General features: G+C 38.0%; 1 protein-coding gene across 1 annotated transcript in view; it reads right to left on the bottom strand.

Moving 5' to 3' along the window:
• LOC117331325 overlaps positions 1–23,703 on the bottom strand; it is a 35,617-nt gene extending 11,914 nt beyond the window's left edge. Inside the window, exons 1-2 of the mRNA XM_033889995.1 lie at positions 23,568–23,703; positions 19,785–20,147 (exon numbers count right to left, since the gene is read on the bottom strand). Of these exons, the coding sequence (XP_033745886.1) occupies positions 19,785–20,128 (344 nt within the window). The 5' untranslated portion in view covers positions 20,129–20,147; positions 23,568–23,703. The remainder of the gene's footprint in view (positions 1–19,784; positions 20,148–23,567) is intronic.
• Between the last annotated feature and the right edge of the window lie 1,248 nt (positions 23,704–24,951).

The following is a 24,951-nucleotide window of genomic DNA, read 5'->3' on the forward strand; positions in this document are numbered from 1 at the left end:
GTCCACAATCTTGGCTCCCTGAGGAATTACCACCACCAGGACAGTGAAGGATGGTCCACGATCTTGGCTCCCTGAGGAATTACCACCACCAGGACAGTGAAGGATGGTCCACGATCTTGGCTCCCTGAGGAATTACCACCACCAGGACAGTGAAGGATGGTCCACGATCTTGGCTCCCTGAGGAATTACCACCACCAGGACAGTGAAGGATGTCCACGATCTTGGCTCCCTGAGGAATTACCACCACCTAGACAGTGAAGGATGTCCACGATCTTGGCTCCCTGAGGAATTACCACCACCAGGACAGTGAAGGATGGTCCACGATCTTGGCTCCCTGAGGAATTACCACCACCTAGACAGTGAAGGATAGTCCACGATCTTGGCTCCCTGGGGAATTACCACCACCAGGACAGTGAAGGATGGTCCACGATCTTGGCTCCCTGGGGAATTACCACTACCAGGACAGTGAAGGATGGTCCATGATCTTGGCTCCCTGAGGAATTACCACCACCTAGACAGTGAAGGATAGTCCATGATCTTGGCTCCCTGAGGAATTACCACCACCTAGACAGTGAAGGATGGTCCACGATCTTGGCTCCCTGGGGAATTACCACCACCTAGACAGTGAAGGATAGTCCACGATCTTGGCTCCCTGGGGAATTACCACCACTTAGACAGTGAAGGATGGTCCACGATCTTGGCTCCCTGAGGAATTACCACCACCTAGACAGTGAAGGATGGTCCACGATCTTGGCTTCCTGAGAAACATAATTAAGTTTCTCTGAATTACCACCACCTAGACAGTGAAGGATGGTCCACGATCTTGGCTCCCTGAGGAATTACCACCACCTAGACAGTGAAGGATAGTCCACGATCTTGGCTCCCTGAGGAATTACCACCACCAGGACAGTGAAGGATGGTCCACGATCTTTGCTCCCTGAGGAATTACCACCACTTAGACAGTGAAGGATGGTCCACGATCTTGGCTCCCTGAGGAATTACCACCACCAGGACAGTGAAGGATGGTCCACGATCTTGGCTCCCTGAGGAATTACCACCACCATGACAGTGAAGGATGGTCCACGATCTTGGCTCCCTGAGGAATTACCACCACCATGACAGTGAAGGATGGTCCACGATCTTGGCTCCCTGAGGAATTACCACCACCAGGACAGTGAAGGATGGTCCACGATCTTGGCTCCCTGAGGAATTACCACCACCAAGACAGTGAAGGATGGTCCACGATCTTGGCTCCCTGAGGAATTACCACCACCAGGACAGTGAAGGATGGTCCACGATCTTGGCTCCCTGAGGAATTACCACCACCTAGACAGTGAAGGATGGTCCACGATCTTGGCTCCCTGAGGAATTACCACCACCTAGACAGTGAAGGATGGTCCACGATCTTGGCTCCCTGAGGAATTACCACCACCTAGACAGTGAAGGATGGTCCACGATCTTGGCTCCCTGAGGAATTACCACCACCAGGACAGTGAAGGATGGTCCACGATCTTGGCTCCCTGAGGAATTACCACCACCAGGACAGTGAAGGATGGTCCACCATCTTGGCTCCCTGAGGAATTACCACCACCAGGACAGTGAAGGATGGTCCACGATCTTGGCTCCCTGAGGAATTACCACCACCAGGACAGTGAAGGATGGTCCACCATCTTGGCTCCCTGAGGAATTACCACCACCTAGACAGTGAAGGATGGTCCACGATCTTGGCTCCCTGAGGAATTACCACCACCAGGACAGTGAAGGATGGTCCACGATCTTGGCTTCCTGAGAAACATAAGTTTCTCTGAATTAGGGATCAATCTTCACTCCTTACATACAATGTAGTTCTGGTTTCTGCATCCATCCCGGCCAGCATCAGAGAATGGTCAAAGTTTATATAAATACTTGCAGTATATAAAATAGATCTTAGATAATATAAATCATGTTTTGAAGGCAGTCAATGTGGCCATAATATAATTTAGTATCAGTATTGAGTCGGATGAGAGGTTCATTTGATTAAGTCACATGTATCCGAGGTATACAGGTACATTGAGGCAAGGTAAATGTTGAGAACCCTTGAATTTAAATGTATTATATAATATACAGAAATCATGGGCACTGGTTAAACTGTCCATCAGGGGAGATTTAAAACACATCAAAGTATCTATGACTGTGGAGCCTACCTCACAGATACTATTAATGCTGAATTATTATAAACTCCATCATACAGCCGTAGTGTATCCTGGACAAAACAGTGTATGACTACAGCAATCTCGCAGGGATTAATCTCCGTAATATCACCCACCAGGCAGGTGTTAGGTGTACTTTTAATGAACTTTAAATCTATTTAAATTAATTACACACTTTAAATGTACAATTAACAGACAGAAGAATGTTTCATACAAAGAGGTCTCATGTAGCTATTGTTCTACTCCACATTGTTGTTTAAATATCTCAATTTTTGTCTGTGGTCAATTTTAGATGATAAACTAGCAATACGGTGACAAGGATAAATTTTGTTGAGTATCCTCATCTGGAGAATAATAATATCAATAGTTTGTTAGTCAAATACAAAACATCAGTACAGTTTATTACTGTTACCTAGAGGTGTAGGTACATGTAGATATAAATATAAAAAACAGTACAGTTTATTACTGTTACCTAGAGGTGTAGGTACTTGTAGATATAAATATAAAAAACAGTACAGTTTATTACTGTTATGAGACGGAAATGTTCTGACTCTGTATCTAATTCCATAGAGAACCTTAAATGTCGTCATCATGAGACGGAAATGTTCTAACTCTGTATCTAATTCCATAGATAATCTTAAATGTCGTCATCATCATTTCAATGCCCTAACATAGAAATATAGCCATTGGTTGTACTATCCTTCCAAGGTGACTCTGTCCTTGAACATGCCTTAGAAATAGTAGCAAATCACAACATGACTGCAACCAAGACTCGTTTGTAAAAAAAACATTCAGTTCCTAATTGCGTGGTTGAAAGGAAATGCCGAGTGTTAATAGATACCCTGCCAATGGTTCTGATAAATCTAGACATTTTAATAGGGATTAAAAGTTGCTTTTCACTGTTATATCTCCGCCCAAGATTACAAATTGTCAGAATTATTTGCTAGCAGGTTGTTGGAGGCGACATTTGTATCATTGATACGACACTTGTGTAAGTTTACTCTGCGACTTATCCTTGCTTATCGAAAAATGTCCATATTGACTGTGTATTGTGTAAAGTTTGCCCATGTCATTGAGACAGATACTTGGATAAGGAAAAGTTTATTTACCAAGTATACAGGGGCAACTGACCGAGTCTACCTTAAATACCGGTCAGTATACAGAGGCAGTACTGACCAAGTCTACCATACTGGTCAGTATACAGGGGCAACTGACCAAGTCTACCTTAAATACCGGTCAGTATACAGAGGCAGTACTGACCAAGTCTACCATACTGGTCAGTATACAGAGGCAACTGACCAAGTCTACCTTAAACACTGGTCAGTATACAGAGGCAGTACTGACCAAGTGTATCACACTGGTCAGTATACAGGGGCAGTACTGACCAAGTCTACCATACTGGTCAGTATACAGGGGCAGTACTGACCAAGTCTACCACACTGGTCAGTATACAGAGGCAGTACTGACCAAGTCTACCATACTGGTCAGTATACAGGGGCAACTGACCAAGTCTACCTTAAACACTGGTCAGTATACAGGGGCAGTACTGTCCAAGTGTATCACACTGGTCAGTATACAGAGGCAATACTGACCAAGTGTATTATACTGGTCAGTATACAGGAACAGTAATGACCATGTTAAATAATTCATAATTAGAATATTTTACTTACGATTCAAGCACATGTATCTCATTAATTGACTGTACATGTATATCGTAAGACTTACAGATATGATATTTAACTCCCCTATACATGTATATCATATGACTATTATATATACAGATATGATATTTTAGATCCCCTATACAGACTATAACATATAAACGTATAATTTTAACTCCCGATACATTATTTTATGTTGATAAAAACACAATGATTTTCTACGTCTGTCCCAGATAATAGCTGCCTAAAAGACAGATCCAGTTTGGGACCAATGCTTACATTGTCTCTCCGTATTTTATTTGATTACCTTGGTCTCAGTTGAGTACTTCTCCATTAATCACTTCATGGGAGAGTGACCTGCCCTTTGTCTATAACCTAATGGGATCATGTGTGACCCCGACCCAATATCGCCGTCAGACCAACCTTACTGTGTCTTACCTAAACTACAATTTATTTGTCATGTATTTTTACCCCAGGAAAAATCCATTAGCAGTATATCTATTTCTATGTATGAGGTAATGCCGTGTAAAGATTACCATGTGAGGCAGGTCACCCTGTTTTAAATGTTGATAAAAACTTTCTATCAATCCACAAGTATATATATATTGGGTGGCACAGTGGTAACACACTTGCCTTTCACCTAGGTGGCCGGGGTTTGATTCCCCGATCCGATGTGAAATGGTACGTACAGGGTCACCAATGGCCGACTACACAGCTACAAGTATGTACTTGGTTAATTTTGTTGTAGTAGCAATTGTTGTAAAATATATCTACTACAACAAAATTAACCAAACTATATCTAGACACTCAATCAATTTATAAATACTTCATTAATTTCACAGGTTGAAAGTTTATATACCAGTAAATTTCATTAAGGGCTATAATTCTAACATACACCAAGGTTCTCATAGTATGTTGTATACCATACTTATATACAGCCACATTGAACGACAACACGATAAAAAAGAAAAGAAATGCATTAGATTAGATTCTTTTGAAGCTGGTGCTATATATCAACTTTAAAATAATCAATATTTGTATACTGCAGAAAAAAAATTGTATTAGTAAGACTGTTCATATTACATTGAAAAAATCATTAACATGATGCGTCATTGTCAATACTAATCTGGTCTGAAAAAAAAAAACTGCTTGTCGCCGATAATCTCTAATGTTTATTTTTCCCTGTATATACTGGCCAAAAGTACAACGTGACACACTAATCCCGCCCAATATATAGATTTTAAGGACGTGGAGTAAACAGAGAAACAATCTGAACATTAACACTGGTGACTTTCAATAATTGATTCTCATTTAATCGTACAGGTACATATAACAAATCTGTTGGAGGCGCTCTACGGATGTATTGGACCCCATGACCAGCCATTTAACATTTCCTCACATTCATTTCAAGCTGAAAAGATCAATAAGTTCCCCCGGATCTTTACTGGCCCTAACCATCAACTGAAATGAGACAAAATCAATCCACGGTCGCTGAAATGATCGAGGCCTCAATGTTTCGACGTAAATTTTTTATCCTCCGTTGGAACATTAATAACCTTATTTCAAGTTTCAATAGGTTTATGATCGGCAGGATCGACCAATTCACCCAATACCTTCTGCTCATTAAGTTTTCAACACACACGTCTTGAGAACCATGCCATTTAAAGGCGATGAAAAGAAGCATTCAATCAGGGATAATTGATGGAATTATATAGCTTCAATATTTACATGGAAAGAATGTGTATCTTTATAGAAGTGAAATCTTCGTAGTTGGATTCCAGCTGTTTTGGCAATCTTCCCATATTAATTACAGATCATTCCGCTGTAAAACAGAACTGTTGTACATAATGACAAGATAGATATATCTAAAAGGACAAGCTAATGAAAGAGTGCTCCGTATCATTGTGAACCGTGGCGAGAGTTCAATCTGAGATTGGTTAGGCACACTTTTATAATTGTGTGTTTTTGAAAAGATTTGTTGACTTTTTCCATCAAAAGACATTTAGATATCAATGAATATGGAGTTGTATTCATGCCTCTAGTCTGTAGAAATAGTCTCAAGTAGCCTGATTTGAAATCTTAAATGTCTAATAGTGTTTGGACAATTTCCATTTCCAATAATTACATGTTGTATACATATCATACTGTATACATTTATCTTCCTCAAAATATTGATGCAGTATTTCAGATCTCATTTACCTACTGGATCACATTAAATTACTAATTTTTGCCTCTAGAATATAAAACCAGATCTAGATTTCAATTGCTTACCATGTTTTCTTGTTCAGTAAACCTTGGTACATATACTCACACAGAAAATTATTCAACATTAGGATTCTCTTAGTGTCTAGAAAACAGGATTCTTTTTGTACAAGTTGCAAACTTACAGTGTTTTAGTTTGGGGGAAAAATCTTAATTATCCATGACCAAGAAAATTGTAAATGTAGAGTTTTAAAATGTCACAAAATTACTATTGACAGTTATGTGTTACTGCTCGTCTGAAACCATGCAATTTATTGGGCCTTTTAGCAGTTTAAGTGCTCAGTTGACAAGGTGTGTACGTACAAACTTTCAATATATTGGATGAGTACTCGTTGTAATAGCTCCGTAATTTCAATAGCCTTCAACACAGGACATTCAAAGCCCCATTGTGAGAGGTAGAATTGCATTGTCTGTCAACAGTTAGTTTCTCGTTTGCCTCAGTAAAACTCATTGTCAACAGCAATTTTCTCGTACACCAATTCTTCAATAATATCCTGTTCAATAATCAGTGGCCTTATGTCAATTAACACATTTTTTTTTTACCTATTACCTGAATTATATTTTTGTTGGACCTCCTGATAATTCCAATATAAGGTGAAACTTGATCATCTGTCAGCATAAGATAGCAGTGACAGCCAGATTGTTCAGGATAGCTGTGTCCTGTGTGTACATTATATCGATGTATAGAACATTGTCCTTACAATGTAGAGTAGGTTTCTGGATTAGCTGTGGTATATTATTAGGTTAATCCTGATCTATATATCATTAAACAATAGTCCGTAATCAGCCTGTCACATGATAGGTAAGGGACCCAAGATTGTTGTGATACACTAAAGGTCACACTGACTTCTGTGATATCTAGAGTACATTATATATACATCACTGACTTCTGTGATATCTAGAGTACATTATATATACATCACTGACTTCTGTGATATCTAGAGTACATTATATATACATCACTGACTTCTGTGATATCTATAGTACAATATTTACATTTGGATGGCAAAGCCATGATATAAACAAACTAAACAAATTTGCAGTCTATGAGAGTATAACTGACACCCAAAGCGTGACACTATTCTATGCATAACTGACACCCAAATCGTGCATTCAGGTGTTATTCATACGCGACCTGATGTACGGACGGGATCCCCCGGAACTACTTGCAACCAATGTAAACAAATGGCATCTTATCATTGCTCATCATGCTATCGGATAGAGTACGAGACCAGAAAACAAATCTTAAAATGTAAAACGAAAATAAAGGTAAGAATGGTTAACAATCACGAAAATGGAAATAAAACAAGATTTAATAAACACATATGTTGACAGATATTTGTTCCGGGGCCAGAGTGGAAAATCATTACACACCACATTGTTTGCGCGCCACCGCCATCCAGTGTTTGAATGACAAAAATTTTGAAACCCGACACATCATGTTTATGTCAAATCATAAGAACGAGGCTTCTCTCCGGTCGTACAATAGAACAGATTCTTCTTCACAAAAGAAAGCATCAAGTGGTGCATTATCGTGTCTAACGCATCCTAAACTTGAAACAGTCATGGTACCCGTCACAAGCAACGTTGTCGCTGAAGCTCGTCTAACTCCCTCGGCCACTGTCACTTCTCTCATTGGTCGTATCCCTGACACCGGTGCTGTTGTAGCTACTATAAACTGTAATGCTGTTTCCATGCAATCAAAGAACATGTTTACACCTGTTTTTTTGGCGAATTCCACTTTCTCCCACTGCACATTCAACTTTCATAGCTAAACTCTGTCAATGCTGTCAGCCGTTGCGTGCGCGTGGTGACGGGTGAAATTTCCATCCGCATAATTGTTCCGGATGGTAAATTTTTAAAACAAAATCCGAAATCGTTAACAAACTGAATAATTCATCCGTATATTCTGAAATACTGACTACCAATATTATTGATATTGTTATTAAAATATCTGATGATGTTTTCAGTATTTTTTTAATTATTTCCACGCACTCTTTTTTTTTTTTTTTTTTGCCAATCAGCCCGTGAATCACAATAGGCTGTTCAATTTGTTGACCTCTGACAATGGAAACGTCGGTAAAAGTAAGATTTTAAATTATAATGAAAATTAAAGTTGAAATCGAAAAGAAACTAATATAGAAAACGTAAATATAAGCATTAAACTGTCTTTTTATGGATTATATGGTCTATATAGATGCCAGAGCTTTGCAGACAATCATTTCATAATGCGCTAGCGCGCATTATGAAGATTGTCTGCAAAGCTCTGGCATCTATATAGACCATATAATCCATAAAAAGACAGTTTAATGCTTAATTATATACATCACTCAGAACAGAAGATATATATATTCACTGATGTTCAAATTCTGTACCACATGGACTTGGCCGAAAATCCCAAATCCATTGTTCATATATTAATATTTGTAGTATATGATGTACATCATTACAAATCCACACGACTCTGAACAGTGTCAACCCAATCGACAGTGCAAATCGAGTCTCATGGGTTCTCGATGATATAATATGGTAAAGTGATGCCATCTATATTATATGGTAAAGTGATGCCATCTATATTATATGGTAAAGTGATGCCGTCTATATTATATGGTAAAGTGATGCCATCTATATTATATGGTAAAGTGATGCCATCTATATTATATGGTAAAGTGATGCCATCTATATTATATGGTAAAGTGATGCCATCTATATTATATGGTAAAGTGATGCCATCTATATTATATGGTAAAGTGATGCCATCTATATTATATGGTAAAGTGATGCCATCTATATTATATGGTAAAGTGATGCCATCTATATTATATGGTAAAGTGATGCCGTCTATATTATATGGTAAAGTGATGCCATCTATATTATATGGTAAAGTGATGCCATCTATATTATATGGTAAAGTGATGCCGTCTATATTATATGGTAAAGTGATGCCGTCTATATTATATGGTAACGTGATGCCGTCTATATTATAGGGTAAAGTGATGCCGTCTATATTATATGGTAAAGTGATGCCATCTATATTATATGGTAAAGTGATGCCGTCTATATTATATGGTAAAGTGATGCCGTCTATATTATATGGTAACGTGATGCCGTCTATATTATAGGGTAAAGTGATGCCGTCTATATTATATGGTAAAGTGATGCCATCTATATTATATGGTAAAGTGATGCCATCTATATTATATGGTAAAGTGATGCCATCTATATTATATGGTAAAGTGATGCCGTCTATATTATATGGTAAAGTGATGCCATCTATATTATATGGTAAAGTGATGCCATCTATATTATATGGTAAAGTGATGCCGTCTATATTATATGGTAAAGTGATGCCGTCTATATTATATGGTAACGTGATGCCGTCTATATTATAGGGTAAAGTGATGCCGTCTATATTATATGGTAAAGTGATGCCATCTATATTATATGGTAAAGTGATGCCATCTATATTATATGGTAAAGTGATGCCGTCTATATTATATGGTAAAGTGATGCCGTCTATATTATATGGTAACGTGATGCCGTCTATATTATAGGGTAAAGTGATGCCGTCTATATTATATGGTAAAGTGATGCCATCTATATTATAGGGTAAAGTGATGCCATCTATATTATATGGTAACGTGATGCCGTCTATATTATAGGGTAAAGTGATGCCGTCTATATTATATGGTAAAGTGATGCCATCTATATTATATGGTAAAGTGATGCCGTCTATATTATATGGTAAAGGGATGCCATCTATATTATATTGTAAAGTGATGCCATCTATATTATATTGTAAAGTGATGCCATCTATATTATATGGTAAAGTGACGCCATCTATATTATATGGTAAAGTGATGCCATCTATATTATATTGTAAAGTGATGCCGTCTATATTATATGGTAAAGTGATGCCATCTATATTATATGGTAAAGTGATGCCATTTATATTATATGGTAAAGTGATGCCGTCTATATTATATGGTAAAGTGATGCCATCTATATTATATGGTAAAGTGATGCCATCTATATTATATGGTAAAGTGATGCCGTCTATATTATATGGTAAAGTGATGCCGTCTATATTATATGGTAAAGTGATGCCGTCTATATTATATGGTAAAGTGATGCCATCTATATTATATGGTAAAGTGATGCCATCTATATTATATGGTAAAGTGATGCCATCTATATTATATGGTAAAGTGATGCCATCTATATTATATGGTAAAGTGATGCCATCTATATTATATGGTAAAGTGATGCCATCTATATTATATGGTAAAGTGATGCCATCTATATTATATGGTAAAGTGATGCCGTCTATATTATATGGTAACGTGATGCCGTCTTACTGTATGATGATTTCTGGACGTAATTGGACACACCCCAGTATACAGGTCACAACAGTATACATGTGACAGATATCACTCTGTCAGGTGGGGGTTAACATTGATTAAACAAGCTATACAGCACTGGTTTTTCATCAAATAAAAAAGAATTGTTTAAAAAAACTCACTAATTTATCCTTGACCAAAATGTAAACCATTCCAAGACTCTACAAAGGTAAGCGTTAGCGTGCATTGTACAGTAGTAACAGTGTACAGTAGTTAACAGTCAGGAGTGTACAGTAGTTAACAGTCAGGCGTGCAGTGTACAGTAGCTAACAGTCAGGAGTGTACAGGTAGTTAACAGTCAGGAGTGTACAGTAGTTAACAGTCAGGCGTGCAGTGTACAGTAGTTTAACAGTCAGGCAGTGTACAGTAGTTAACAGTCAGGAGTGTACAGTAGTTAACAGTCAGGCGTGCAGTGTACAGTAGTTAACAGTCAGGAGTGTACAGTAGTTAACAGTCAGGCAGTGTACAGTAGTTAACAGTCAGGAGTGTACAGTAGTTACAGTCAGGAGTGTACAGTAGTTAACAGTCAGGAGTATACAGTAGTTAACAGTCAGGAGTGTACAGTAGTTAACAGTCAGGAGTGCAGTGTACAGTAGTTAACAGTCAGGCGTGCAGTTACAGTAGTTAACAGTCAGGCGTGCAGTGTACAGTAGTTAACAGTCAGGCATGTACAGTAGTTAACAGTCAGAAATGTACAGTAGTTAACAGTCAGGCGTGTACAGTAGTTAACAGTCAGGAGTGTACAGTAGTTAACAGTCAGGAGTGAACAGTAGTTAACAGTCAGGAGTGTACAGTAGTTAACAGTCAGGAGTGTACAGTAGTTAACAGTCAGGAGTGTACAGTAGTTAAAAGTCAGGAGTGTACAGTAGTTAACAGTCAGGAGTGTACAGTAGATAACAGTCAGGAGTGTACAGTAGTTAACAGTCAGGAGTGTACAGTAGTTAACAGTCAGGAGTGTACAGTAGTTAACAGTCAGGAGTGCAGTGTACAGTAGTTAACAGTCAGGTGTGTACAGTAGTTAACAGTCAGGAGTGTACAGTAGTTAACAGTCAGGAGTGCAGTGTACAGTAGTTAACAGTCAGGAGTGTACAGTAGTTAACAGTCAGGAGTGTACTGTAGTTAACAGTCAGGAGTGTACGGTAGTTAACAGTCAGGAGTGTGCGGTAGTTAACAGTCAGGCGTGTACGGTAGTTAACAGTCAGGAGTGTACAGTAGTTAACAGTCAGGAGTGTACAGTAGTTAACAGTCAGTAAGGTGTATATGTATGTGCTTTTAATTAAAATATTACAGTAAGATTTCTGCCATACTTTTTCCGGCCACGTCCAGAACGCCATTTCCAAAAGTTTGATGACTCCACGAGATAAAGTGGGCACTGACTCAAAATATGGAGTGAGTCCCACTAAAGTATCCGATTGGAGTGAGCCCCACTAAAGTATCCGATTGGAGTGAGTCCCACTAAAGTATCCGATTGGAGAGAGTCCCACTAAAGTATCCGATTGGAGTGAGTCCCACTAAAGTATCCGATTGGAGAGAGTCCCACTAAAGTATCCGATTGGAGTGAGTCGATCCCACTAAAGTATCCGATTGGAGAGAGTCCCACTAAAGTATCCGATTGGAGAGAGTCCCACTAAAGTATCCGATTGGAGAGAGTCCCACTAAAGTATCCGATTGGAGAGAGTCCCACTAAAGTATCCGATTGGAGAGAGTCCCACTAAAGTATCCGATCGGAGTGAGTCCCACTAAAGTATCCGATTGGAGTGAGTCCCACTAAAGTATCCGATTGGAGTGAGTCCCACTAAAGTATCCGATCGGAGAGAGTCCCACTAAAGTATCCGATTGGAGAGAGTCCCACTAAAGTATCCGATCGGAGTGAGTCCCACTAAAGTATCCGATCGGAGAGAGTCCCACTAAAGTATCCGATTGGAGAGAGTCCCACTAAAGTATCCGATTGGAGAGAGTCCCACTAAAGTATCCGATTGGAGAGAGTCCCACTAAAGTATCCGATTGAGAGAGTCCCACTAAAGTATCCGATTGGAGAGAGTCCCACTAAAGTATCCGATTGGAGAGAGTCCCACTAAAGTATCCGATTGGAGAGAGTCCCACTAAAGTATCCGATTGGAGAGAGTCCCACTAAAGTATCCGATTGGAGAGAGTCCCACTAAAGTATCCGATCGGAGAGAGTCCCACTAAAGTATCCGATTGGAGAGAGTCCCACTAAAGTATCCGATCGGAGTGAGTCCCACTAAAGTATCCGATTGGAGAGAGTCCCACTAAAGTATCCGATCGGAGAGAGTCCCACTAAAGTATCCGATTGGAGAGAGTCCCACTAAAGTATCCGATTGGAGAGAGTCCCACTAAAGTATCCGATTGGAGAGAGTCCCACTAAAGTATCCGATTGGAGAGAGTCCCACTAAAGTATCCGATTGGAGAGAGTCCCACTAAAGTATCCGATTGGAGAGAGTCCCACTAAAGTATCCGATTGGAGAGAGTCCCACTAAAGTATCCGATTGGAGAGAGTCCCACTAAAGTATCCGATTGGAGAGAGTCCCACTAAAGTATCCGATCGGAGAGAGTCCCACTAAAGTATCCGATTGGAGAGAGTCCCACTAAAGTATCCGATCGGAGTGAGTCCACTAAAGTATCCGATTGGAGAGAGTTCCACTAAAGTATCCGATTGGAGAGAGTCCCACTAAAGTATCCGATTGGAGTGAGTCCCACTAAAGTATCTGATTGGAGAGAGTCCCACTAAAGTATCCGATTGGAGAGAGTCCCACTAAAGTATCCGATTGGAGAGAGTCCCACTAAAGTATCCGATTGGAGTGAGTCCCACTAAAGTGTCCGATTGGAGAGAGTCCCACTAAAGTGTCCGATTGGAGAGAGTCCCACTAAAGTATCCGATTGGAGTGAGTCCCACTAAAGTGTCCGATTGGAGAGAGTCCCACTAAAGTATCCGATTGGAGAGAGTCCCACTAAAGTGTCCGATTGGAGAGAGTCCCACTAAAGTATCCGATTGGAGAGAGTCCCACTAAAGTGTCCGATTGGAGAGAGTCCCACTAAAGTATCCGATTGGAGAGAGTCCCACTAAAGTATCCGATTGAGAGAGTCCCACTAAAGTATCCGAGCCCCAAAATATATCAAAATTATTCATTGACTGAAATTTTTCGAACACTGAAAGTAGCATAAGTGACAAAGTTTAAAGAATAAATTGATAAAGAAAAATCATTTCTGATTTACTCGAGATACATAAGCCACTTAATTCAATGGTTTGAATCATTAGTGTGATTCTGTCATGTTTAAAGTAGAATTGATCACTGATACATGTAGCTGTTAATATCATGTACAGTGTATACATTATAAGTAAAATACCAGATATTGATACCAAATGCTATTTATAATTCCAATTGCTCCTGTTAGAGATAGTAATAACAAAATATTCAAAATAAACTTCCCTGTTAATCAAAATGTTGTTTTTTTTACCTGTACTTAATTCGTTCAGCACTGCAATAGTGATAATACATTGTAGTTTTAGTCACAATTTTCAAATTACAAATTTACATTGATAATCTAAATGTATTTCTTTCAAAAAATAGACACTCTATCAAGTGCTTTAATGTTACCAAAAACATTACTACATTGTAAAAAGGATTTACTCTAGCATTAATAGATAACAATATCATATGTACATCACGTTCATATCAGCTATGAATACCACAACCCCATTGGTATAAAATATTAAGATTATTTTTTTTTTTTTTTTTTTTTATTATATCTCAAAAATATTTCAAAAATTGAATTTTTATCTTATGTGTCTTGTTGACACCCTGGGCTTTGTCATGTGGACAACTTGGGACTGTGTAATTACTTTACATGTCACACATTGTCATGTGGACACCTTGGGATTGTGTAATTACTTTTCACTGTACTTTTACCACACATTGTCATGTGGACAACTTGGGATTGTATAATTACTTTACACTGTACATGTCACACATTGTCATGTGGACAACTTGGGATTGTGTAATTCACTGTACTAGTCACACATTGTGATGTGGACAACTTGGGATTGTGTAATTACTTTACACTGTACATGTCACACATTGTCATGTGGACAACATGGGATTGTGTAATTACTTTACACTGTACTAGTCACACATTGTCATGTGGACAACTTGGGATTGTGTAATTACTTTACACTGTACTAGTCACACATTGTCATGTGGACAACTTGGGATTGTATAATTACTTTACACTGTACATGTCACACATTGTCATGTGGACAACTTGGGATTGTGTAATTACTTTACACTGTACATGTCACACATTGTCATGTGGACAACTTGGGATTGTGTAATTACTTTACACTGTACATGTCACACATGGTCATGTGGACAACTTGGGATTGTATAATTACTTGACCTGTCACACATTGTCATGTGGACAACTTGGGATTGTATAATTACTTTACATGTCATACATTGTCATGTGGACAACTTGGGATTGTGTAATTACTGTACATGTCACACATTGTCATGTGGACAACTTGGGATTGTATAATTACTTGACCTGTCATACATTGTCATGTGGACAACTTGGGATTGTATAATTACTTTACATGTCATACATTGTCATGTGGACAACTTGGGATTGTGTAATTACTGTACATGTCACACATTGTCATGTGGACACCTTGGGATTGTGTAATTACTGTACATGTCACACATTGTCATGTGGTCAACTTGGGATTGTGTAATTACTTTACACTGTACATGTCACACGTTGTCATGTGGTCAACTTGGGATTGTGTAATTACTTACACTGTACCTGTCACACATTGTCATGTGGACAACTTGGGATTGTGTAATTCACTGTACATGTCACACATTGTCATGTGGTCAACTTGGGATTGTGTAATTACTGTACATGTCACACATTGTCATGTGGAGAACTTGGGATTGCATAATTACTTGACCTGTCACACATTGTCATGTGGACAACTTGGGATTGTGTTATTACTTTACATTGTATATGTCACACATTGTCATGTGGACAACTTGGGATTGTGTAATTCACTGTACTAGTCACACATTGTGATGTGGACAACTTGGGATTGTGTAATTCACTGTACATGTCACACATTGTCATGTGGACAACTTGGGATTGTGTAATTCACTGTACATGTCACACATTGTCATGTGGTCAACTTGGGATTGTGTAATTCACTGTACTAGTCACACATTGTCATGTGGTCAACTTGGGATTGTGTAATTACTGTACATGTCACACATTGTCATGTGGTCAACTTGGGATTGTGTAATTACTTGACCTGTCACACATTGTCATGTGGAGAACTTGGGATTGCATAATTACTTGACCTGTCACACATTGTCATGTGGACAACTTGGGATTGTGTTATTACTTTACATTGTATATGTCACACATTGTCATGTGGACAACTTGGGATTGTGTAATTCACTATACTAGTCACACATTGTCACATGGACAACTTGGGATTGTGTAATTCACTGTACTAGTCACACATTGTCACATGGACAACTTGGGATTGTGTTATTACTTTACATGTCACACATTGTCGTGTGGACAACTTGGGATTGTGTAATTACTTTACACTGTACTAGTCACACATTGTCATGTGGACAACTTAGGATTGTGTTATTACTTTACACTGTATATGTCACACATTGTCATGTGGTCAACTTGGGATTGTGTAATTACTTTACACTGTACATGTCACACATTGTCATGCAGACACCTTAGGATTGTAATTACTTGACATTGTATATTTCACACGTTGTTTGGCTACCATTTAAGCATTGAACTTATAATCATGTAAATATATACATTATACTTAATGATATCACACCCGTTCAGTATACCGGTATTCTTATTATAATTCTACTGCATTATAATTTACTATTGAACCAATAAATAACGGAGTGGTGAGACTCCGAGAATTGGGAGATTTAGGACAAAATGTCTCATTGTATGTTTGTCACGTAATCCTGATGGATTAGGTTTTAAGACATCATGCTAGTTTACAATACCCAGTGTCTGGTATTATTGGTAACTGTAGAATTCCTTATTACCAATCTAAGCTGTGTAAATATTATAGGTAACTTAATTATTATCCTCCATTGCTCAGTAGAGCCCGGTAGTACAAACACACAGGTAAGGGCGTAGGCGGCTTTTAGTATTAACTAAACTGTGAACATTGTAAGTCGCATGGTCAATAGATAAAACATGGATTTAATACCATACACATATATACATATTAAAATATTTGTAACAGTCTAGTCAGAGTAGGTGTTCCCAACTTCTAATAGAGTGAAAATTGTACAGGTAATATTGTCACAACTATATCATTGAGTGTTTACCACACATGCTTCAAGAAAACTTAATTTGTATTACACCAGATGAACAACAACAATTAACTCCCCACTCCTCTATCCTAAATGTGTTACTATGACTACCACACTAACTCCCCACTCCTCTATCCTAAATGTGTTACTATGACACGAGAATGAACTAGATGTACCACACTAACTCTCCACTCCTCTATCCTAAATGTGTTACTATGACTACCACACTAACTCTCCACTCCTCTATCCTAAATGTGTTACTATGACACGACAATGAACTACATGTACCACACTAACTCTCCACTCCTCTATCCTAAATGTGTTACTATGACTACCACACTAACTCTCCACTCCTCTATCCTAAATGTGTTACTATGACACGAGAATGAACTAGATGTACCACACTAACTCTCCACTCCTCTATCCTAAATGTGTTACCATGACTACCGCACTAACTCTCCACTCCTCTATCCTAAATGTGTTACTATGACTACCACACTAACTCTCCACTCCTCTATCCTAAATGTGTTACTATGACTACCACACTAACTCTCCACTCCACTGTCCTAAATGTGTTACCATGACTACCACACTAACTCTCCACTCCTCTATCCTAAATGTGTTACCATGACTACCGCACTAACTCTCCACTCCTCTATCCTAAATGTGTTACTATGACTACCACACTAACTCTCCACTCCTCTATCCTAAATGTGTTACTATGACTACCACACTAACTCTCCACTCCTCTATCCTAAATGTGTTACTATGACACGAGAATGAACTAGATATACTACACTAACTCTCCACTGTCCTAAATGTGTTACTATGACACGAGAATGAACTAGCTATACTACACTAACTCTCCACTCTTCTATCCTAAATGTGTTATTCAGACAAAGGACACTGATGACATAATACAAATTTATACCTGAACATTAATTTTTAATATAATTTCTGAAGAAACATTTATCTTCTGTTTGAAGGTGTTCAATAAACTGTCAGTTACGCTGTGTTGTATTCAGTGTAAACATGAAATATTTCGGAGTACCATCTATCTCCTCGGTAGCAAGGCGGCTACCTTGTTTGTCGTCCTGACACCTACCACAGGACCCCGTACAGAGCTGTATTGATTAGCTTGTCTTATCGTGCCATTTACACCCCTTGTTTTACTTACACACTTACAGGCCTAGAATAACTGTTGAACTCTCACTGATAATTTATAAACTCACAATGTCGTTTTTTATGGTCATTATTGTGAAATGTGGCTACTATAAACTGCATCTCTGACTTGGTACTGCGTCACACTTTCAGGAGAGAAGATCAAGTAGTGTTCTTATCAACGTTTACATAAGAATTGTGCATAGTGGAGATTTGATATATCGAACACTTGAGAATTTGAGCTCAGCTTTGGCTATATAAGTCAAAACACACACCTGCAGTAAGAATACAAAAGCGGAGAAACATTCCAACAGATATTTACACTGCTAATATAGCCTTTTCTACTTCAATACATACTCAGACAGCGATTAAAACCTGAAGACTAAAATCAAACTTGACAACCTCACGGAACTGAATTTAAATGAACTTGTCTAAGTGATAACAAGTTGACAGTTGTTGATAATGACACTTCATTAATGAACCATTCACACGTCATGATCTGGTAGATTCAACATGTCCATATATAATGAAGGATATCATACATTTTATATTTCTAAATTGTTTATAGTTCAAACATTTCAAATGAATATTGAAACTACAGACTGATAATTTAAACATGAAGTCCAATGGACAGTGATTTATTTATGATTTTTTAAACTCCAGGGTATAAAGCTGTTCATACAATTAATACTGGTTGTATCTATCATCAGTTCGTAGGTGATAAAGTTAGCTTTAAATAGAGAATGGTTTTTCCATTTATGTCTTGATGAACCTGATCAGCTTACTTTAGTGTATATAACAGTAAGTCCACTGTTACAACAAATAGATATACATGTATATTCTCATTCTGATTATGACAACTCCAAAGTCTCTTGGTCAATAGAATTATCTAAAACCAAAGGAATACCTTCAAAACAAGAGGTGACTTTAAATGTCTCACAACTATTTATTTATGACATTACATATATCATTCTATACGAAACTGCAGACAGACAACCAGACATGACAAAACCAACATGTATATCATTCTATACGAAACTGCAGACAGACAGACAGATATGACAAACACAACATGTATCATTATATACGAAACTGCAGACAGACAGACAGACAGATATGACAAACACAACATGTATCATTATATACGAAACTGCAGACAGACAGACAGACATGACAAAACCAACAGGTATATCATTCTATACGAAACTGCAGACAGACAGACAGACATAATAAACACAACATGTATATCATTCTATACGAAACTGCAGACAGACAGACAGACAGACAGACATGACAAACACAACATGTATCATTCTATACGAAACTGCAGACAGACAGACAGATATGACAAACACAACATGTAGCATTATATACGAAACTGCAGACAGACAACCAGACATGACAAAACCAACATGTATCATTCTATACGAAACTGCAGACAGACAGACAGACAGATATGACAAACACAACATGTATCATTATATACGAAACTGCAGACAGACAGACAGACAGATATGACAAACACAACATGTATCATTCTATACGAAACTGCAGACAGACAACGAGACATGATAAACACAACATGTATTTTCCTTCAATAATCCCATACCCAACAACAAGTCTAGTCTATTATAAAGGCTCCTTCATTTTCCTTGAATAAGCCCACTCTACTTTGACTATCTATTGACCCCCTGGGCTTATAAAGGGATAAAGATGGTAATAATTTTGACTTACCTATAATATTCCTGCTCTGCCACAGACCCGTAAAACGCCTTCGCCCACGCTGAGTGATATCGTTCATGTTCCCTTCGTTGCATAAGCTGGCTTCTCTTATGATTGTGTAAATGTTGTTCGGAAGTTTCCCAACTCATGTTGATGCGTCGTTTAGATGGAGGAGGAGCGAGCGGATTAATCCGTCCTGGCACATACACATTGTCCATAGAGCTTGACAGCTCCCTAGGTGGATAAGGTCCATATATAGAAGGGGTGGGAGGGGTGGAGAATGAGCGGGGCTGACTAGACACAGCACGAGGCACTGGCGTGCCAAGTGGGGTAATCCTTGGCAGTGTTGTTGCCATGGTTACTGTTGTAATTTACCTGTGAAAATAAAATATGACCATCAGATTTATGTTTTATTATGTATCTGATGAAAAAAGAAATTGATAACAACATTTATATTATGAACATTTATCAGTCGATATAAAATTTTATCAATATGGTTATAGAGCTGTATAATGATATGACAGTCCCTGTGACCTTGAATTTCACCTTCACATTCTGGTGGTAAAATTGTGATCAAAGCCACAACACATGTTCATTAGATAAGGATGTTAACTACATCTTAATTTGGATGAAACTGGAAGTATGATACTGTGGACGAGTTGGGTATTGAGTATGGAGATATGATATTGTGGATGGGTTGGTATTGTGAATGGAGGTATGATGTGGAGGATGGGGGTATGATGTGGAGGATGGGGGTATGATGTGGAGGTATGATGTGGAGGATGGGGGTATGATGTGGAGGATGGGGGTATGATGTGGAGGATGGAGGTATGATGTGGAGGATGGGGGTATGATGTGGAGGATGGGGGTATGATGTTGAGGATGGGGGTATGATGTGGAGGATGGGGGTATGATGTGAGGATGGGGTATGATGTGGAGGATGGGGGTATGATGTTGAGGATGGGGGTATGATGTGGAGGATGGGGGTATGTGTGAGGATGGGGGTATGATGTGGAGGATGGGGGTATGATGTGGAGGATGGGGGTATGATGTGGAGGATGGGGGTATGATGTGGAGGATGGGGGTATGATGTGGAGGATGGGGTATGATGCTGGGATGGGGGTATGATGTGGAGGATGGGGGTATGATGTTGAGGATGGGGGTATGATGTTGAGGATGGGGGTATGATGTTGAGGATGGGGGTATGATGTGGGGATGGGGTATGATGTTGAGGATGGGGGTATGATGTGGATGATGTGGAGGATGGGCGTATGATGTGGAGGATGGGGGTATGATTGATGGGGATGATGTGGAGTATGATGTGGAGGATGGGGGTATGATATTGTAGATGGGGGTATGATGTGGAGGGGGGGTATGATGTGGAGGATGGGTGTATGATTGAGGTGGGTCTATATTATATGATATTGGGGGGTCGAGTGGGTATATAGGGGGTTATAATATTGAGGTGGGTCTATATAACAGACTTTTAACTGGTATACTGGTTTATAATATGAGGTGTGGGTCTATTTAACAGACTTTTATATCAACATGGTTATAATATTGAGGTGGGGTTATATTAACAGACTTTTATATCAACATGGTTATAATATTGAGGTGGGTTATATTAAAGTTATAAATGAGGGGGTTATACACTTAAACTGGTTATATATGAGTGGTCTATATTAACAGACTTTATATCAACATGGTTATAATATTGAGGTGGGTCTATATTAACAGACACTTAATATATATCAACATGGTTATAATATTGAGGTGGGTCTATATTAACAGACACTTTATATCAACATGGTTATAATATTGAGGTGGGTCTATATCAACATGGTTATAATATTGAGGTGGGTCTATATTAACAGACTTTTTATATCAACATGGTTATAATATTGAGGGGGTCTATAGTTATAATGACTATTAGGTATCAGATCTATAGGTTATAATATTGAGGGGTCTATATTTAACATGGTTATAATATTGAGGTGGGTCTATATTAACAGACATTTTATATCAACATGGTTATAATATTGAGGTGGGTCTATAGTTATAATATTGAGGTGGGTCTATATTAACAGACATTTTATATCAACATAGTTATAATATTGAGGTGGGTCTATATCAACATGGTTATAATATTGAGGTGGATCTATATTAACAGACTTTTTATATCAACATGGTTATAATATTGAGGTGGGTCTATATTAACAGACTTTTTATATCAACATGGTTATAATATTGAGGTGGGTCTATATTAACAGACTTTTTATATCAACATGGTTATAATATTGAGGTGGGTCTATATTAACAGACTTTTTATATCAACATGGTTATAATATTGAGGTGGTCTATAGTTATAATATTGAGGTGGGTCTATATTAACAGACACTTCATATCAACATGGTTATAATATTGAGGTGGATCTATATTAACAGACTTTTTATATCAACATGGTTATAATATTGAGGTGGATCTATATTTACAGACTTTTTATATCAACATGGTTATAATATTGCGGTGGATCTATATTAACAGACTTTTTATATCAATATAGTTATAATATTGAGGTGGTCTATAGTTATAATATTGAGGTGGGTCTATATTAACAGACTTTTTATATCAATATGGTTATAATATTGCGGTGGATCTATATTAACAGACTTTTTATATCAATATAGTTATAATATTGAGGGTGGTCTATATCAACATGGTTATAATATTGAGGTGGATCTATATTAACAGACATTTTATATCAACATGGTTATAATATTGAGGTGGATCTATAGTTATAATATTGAGGGGGGTCTATATCAACAGACTTATTATATCAACATGGATATAATATCGAGGGTGGTCTATATCAACATGGTTATAATATTGAGGTGGGTCTATATTAACAGACTTTTTATATCAACATGGTTACAATATTGATTGACCTACACAAGACTTGAATACAGGTGTAATTATTACAGAGTGAAAAACTACCAGCTTTGTTTTAAGATGAATTAGGTAGGGAATGGATATTGACAGGGAGGATGGCAACAAGTTTTGAGAGAACTACAAAATATAAATAACATAGGATGAGGAATCACAGTAAATGTCCTAACAGTATGGTACCTCGTGTTGTGATGAGGGAGTTCTTTAATTTGACAAGGGAAAAAAACATGTGGATTCACTAATATATTTGATAACCTTACATGTTTAACACATAACATGGTGATACCTCCATCCCTGTTATATTAGACAGGTCAAATTACACTAATTCAATTACAAAATTTATTATCAGATGGCATATAACGCAAATTATAGTTTTGTCAAATTAAAAAAGTATAAAATTTGATTTATAGCAATAAAGATAGGCCAACAGGTTGATTGTAATCCTATACATTATAGTGATTAACCGTTATAGAGCCGTGTTATCTCATACCGCTGTTATCTTAGTTACGCACCATTTAATGATACGGTCTACTGACGAACAACACATATTCATAATTAATAAATGTCTGTACCGTATAGTATATAACTAAATTATAAATGAAAATGGGGGAAATGACAGTCTAATATCACAGGTATAAAAATTAAAACCATCGGAAATCTGTCATGGATAAAAAGTAAAAGTCCATTCATAGCGATACGACAGTGTTATATTTTTGTATGCAAGGAACACCTGTAGCGTTAATTAGTAGTTATCAAAATCACAGCTGATACAGAATCAAAGCAACGACAGGTAAAAACGACCGACATAGAGGTGGTCACTTTTCATCTAGAGGTAAATAAACATACTACCTGATAAAAACTGTTACATCCATACAGAATTACATTTAAATCTGGTATCTGATCGGACCGTTCACAGTTTACTCACAGCTCTAACGTGGGAGACCCAATGCCTACCCGTATCACGTGATCCAAACGTCGCTACGGTGATATCGCTAGCCTCGTTTACGCGGGACTGAGTCGCTCTAACGGATCTGATTACGGCTTGAGACAAGGTCGTTGTTTATTTATAATTACACCCTTTATATTCATTGACTCATGAAATCACCGGGATATTACCATTAAAACGACATTACAACGCTACTCGGGCCAAATGTATGTGTCAAATCTACTAGAGTGTCTAGAGAATATTTAAACTAATTAAAATACAAGAGTTGGATCATCAATAAATTACACCGGTAACTAGAATAATGAATAAATCCCGCCTCTCTCAATAGGATTACCACTGTTTAAGAGGCTGGATGGTGTTGGGGCGTCAGAGGTGATGATCGACGACGACGATGGCTGCTGCTGCTGATGATGATGGTCATCATGATTCTGATTCTGATATCCTGGGTACCTGTGTATCATAATGTCATCCCAATTATTTCAGCAGAATGGTGTGATCATCCGTAAGAATATCGATACTTTAAATGGAAAGTCATCCATTGACACCAGTAACATCTCGACACTTGGGGGTCAATTTGTTTTAATCATTATTATTATATATATATTATGTCATATATTTGACGTTCTCTGTCGTATTTGATATTTTTCAAACAAATGCGAAATAAGCTACATTTATTTGTATATCAATTGATATTAATCACTGGTGTTGACCCGGATGGTAGCACGCGAGGGTTCTTTCTGTGTGAGGAAACAGGAGTACCCGGAGAAAACCCAAGTGGTCGGGCAGTTTCACATACTTTTTCTCGTCCGATCAGGGAATCGAACACAGGCCGCACAGGTGAAAGTCAAGCAATTCAAATACGAAATATCCTGACCCTAAGAACCTGAGCTCACACGGGCATCACACACGGGCATCACGCACAGGCATCACTCACGGGCATCACCAGGGCATGATCCTCTAGATAGGTAAGATACCCTGTATATATGTAATGACTGCATTTTCATCATCTATTATTTAGAAACTATTTTTGACCAATTGTTGATCGGATTGTCAGCATTTGGATAGGAGAGTACTTCCTGATGAAGTACGATGATTAGAGATTTCATATTTTTCGTACAGTAATCGAGCCGAATCAAAATTTAAGATGACCCCGAGCAGGGTAAACGGATGAAAATACACACAATCACTAGACAAGGAACCAGGTGACTGATGACATCATAGAACTCTATGAAGACAGAAGTATCAGATGACTAGGGAAGTCATCCATGACATCAGAGATTTGACTGG

This window comes from Pecten maximus, chromosome 7, assembly GCF_902652985.1.
Source record: "Pecten maximus chromosome 7, xPecMax1.1, whole genome shotgun sequence".
Taxonomy (NCBI): Eukaryota; Metazoa; Mollusca; class Bivalvia; order Pectinida; family Pectinidae; genus Pecten; species Pecten maximus.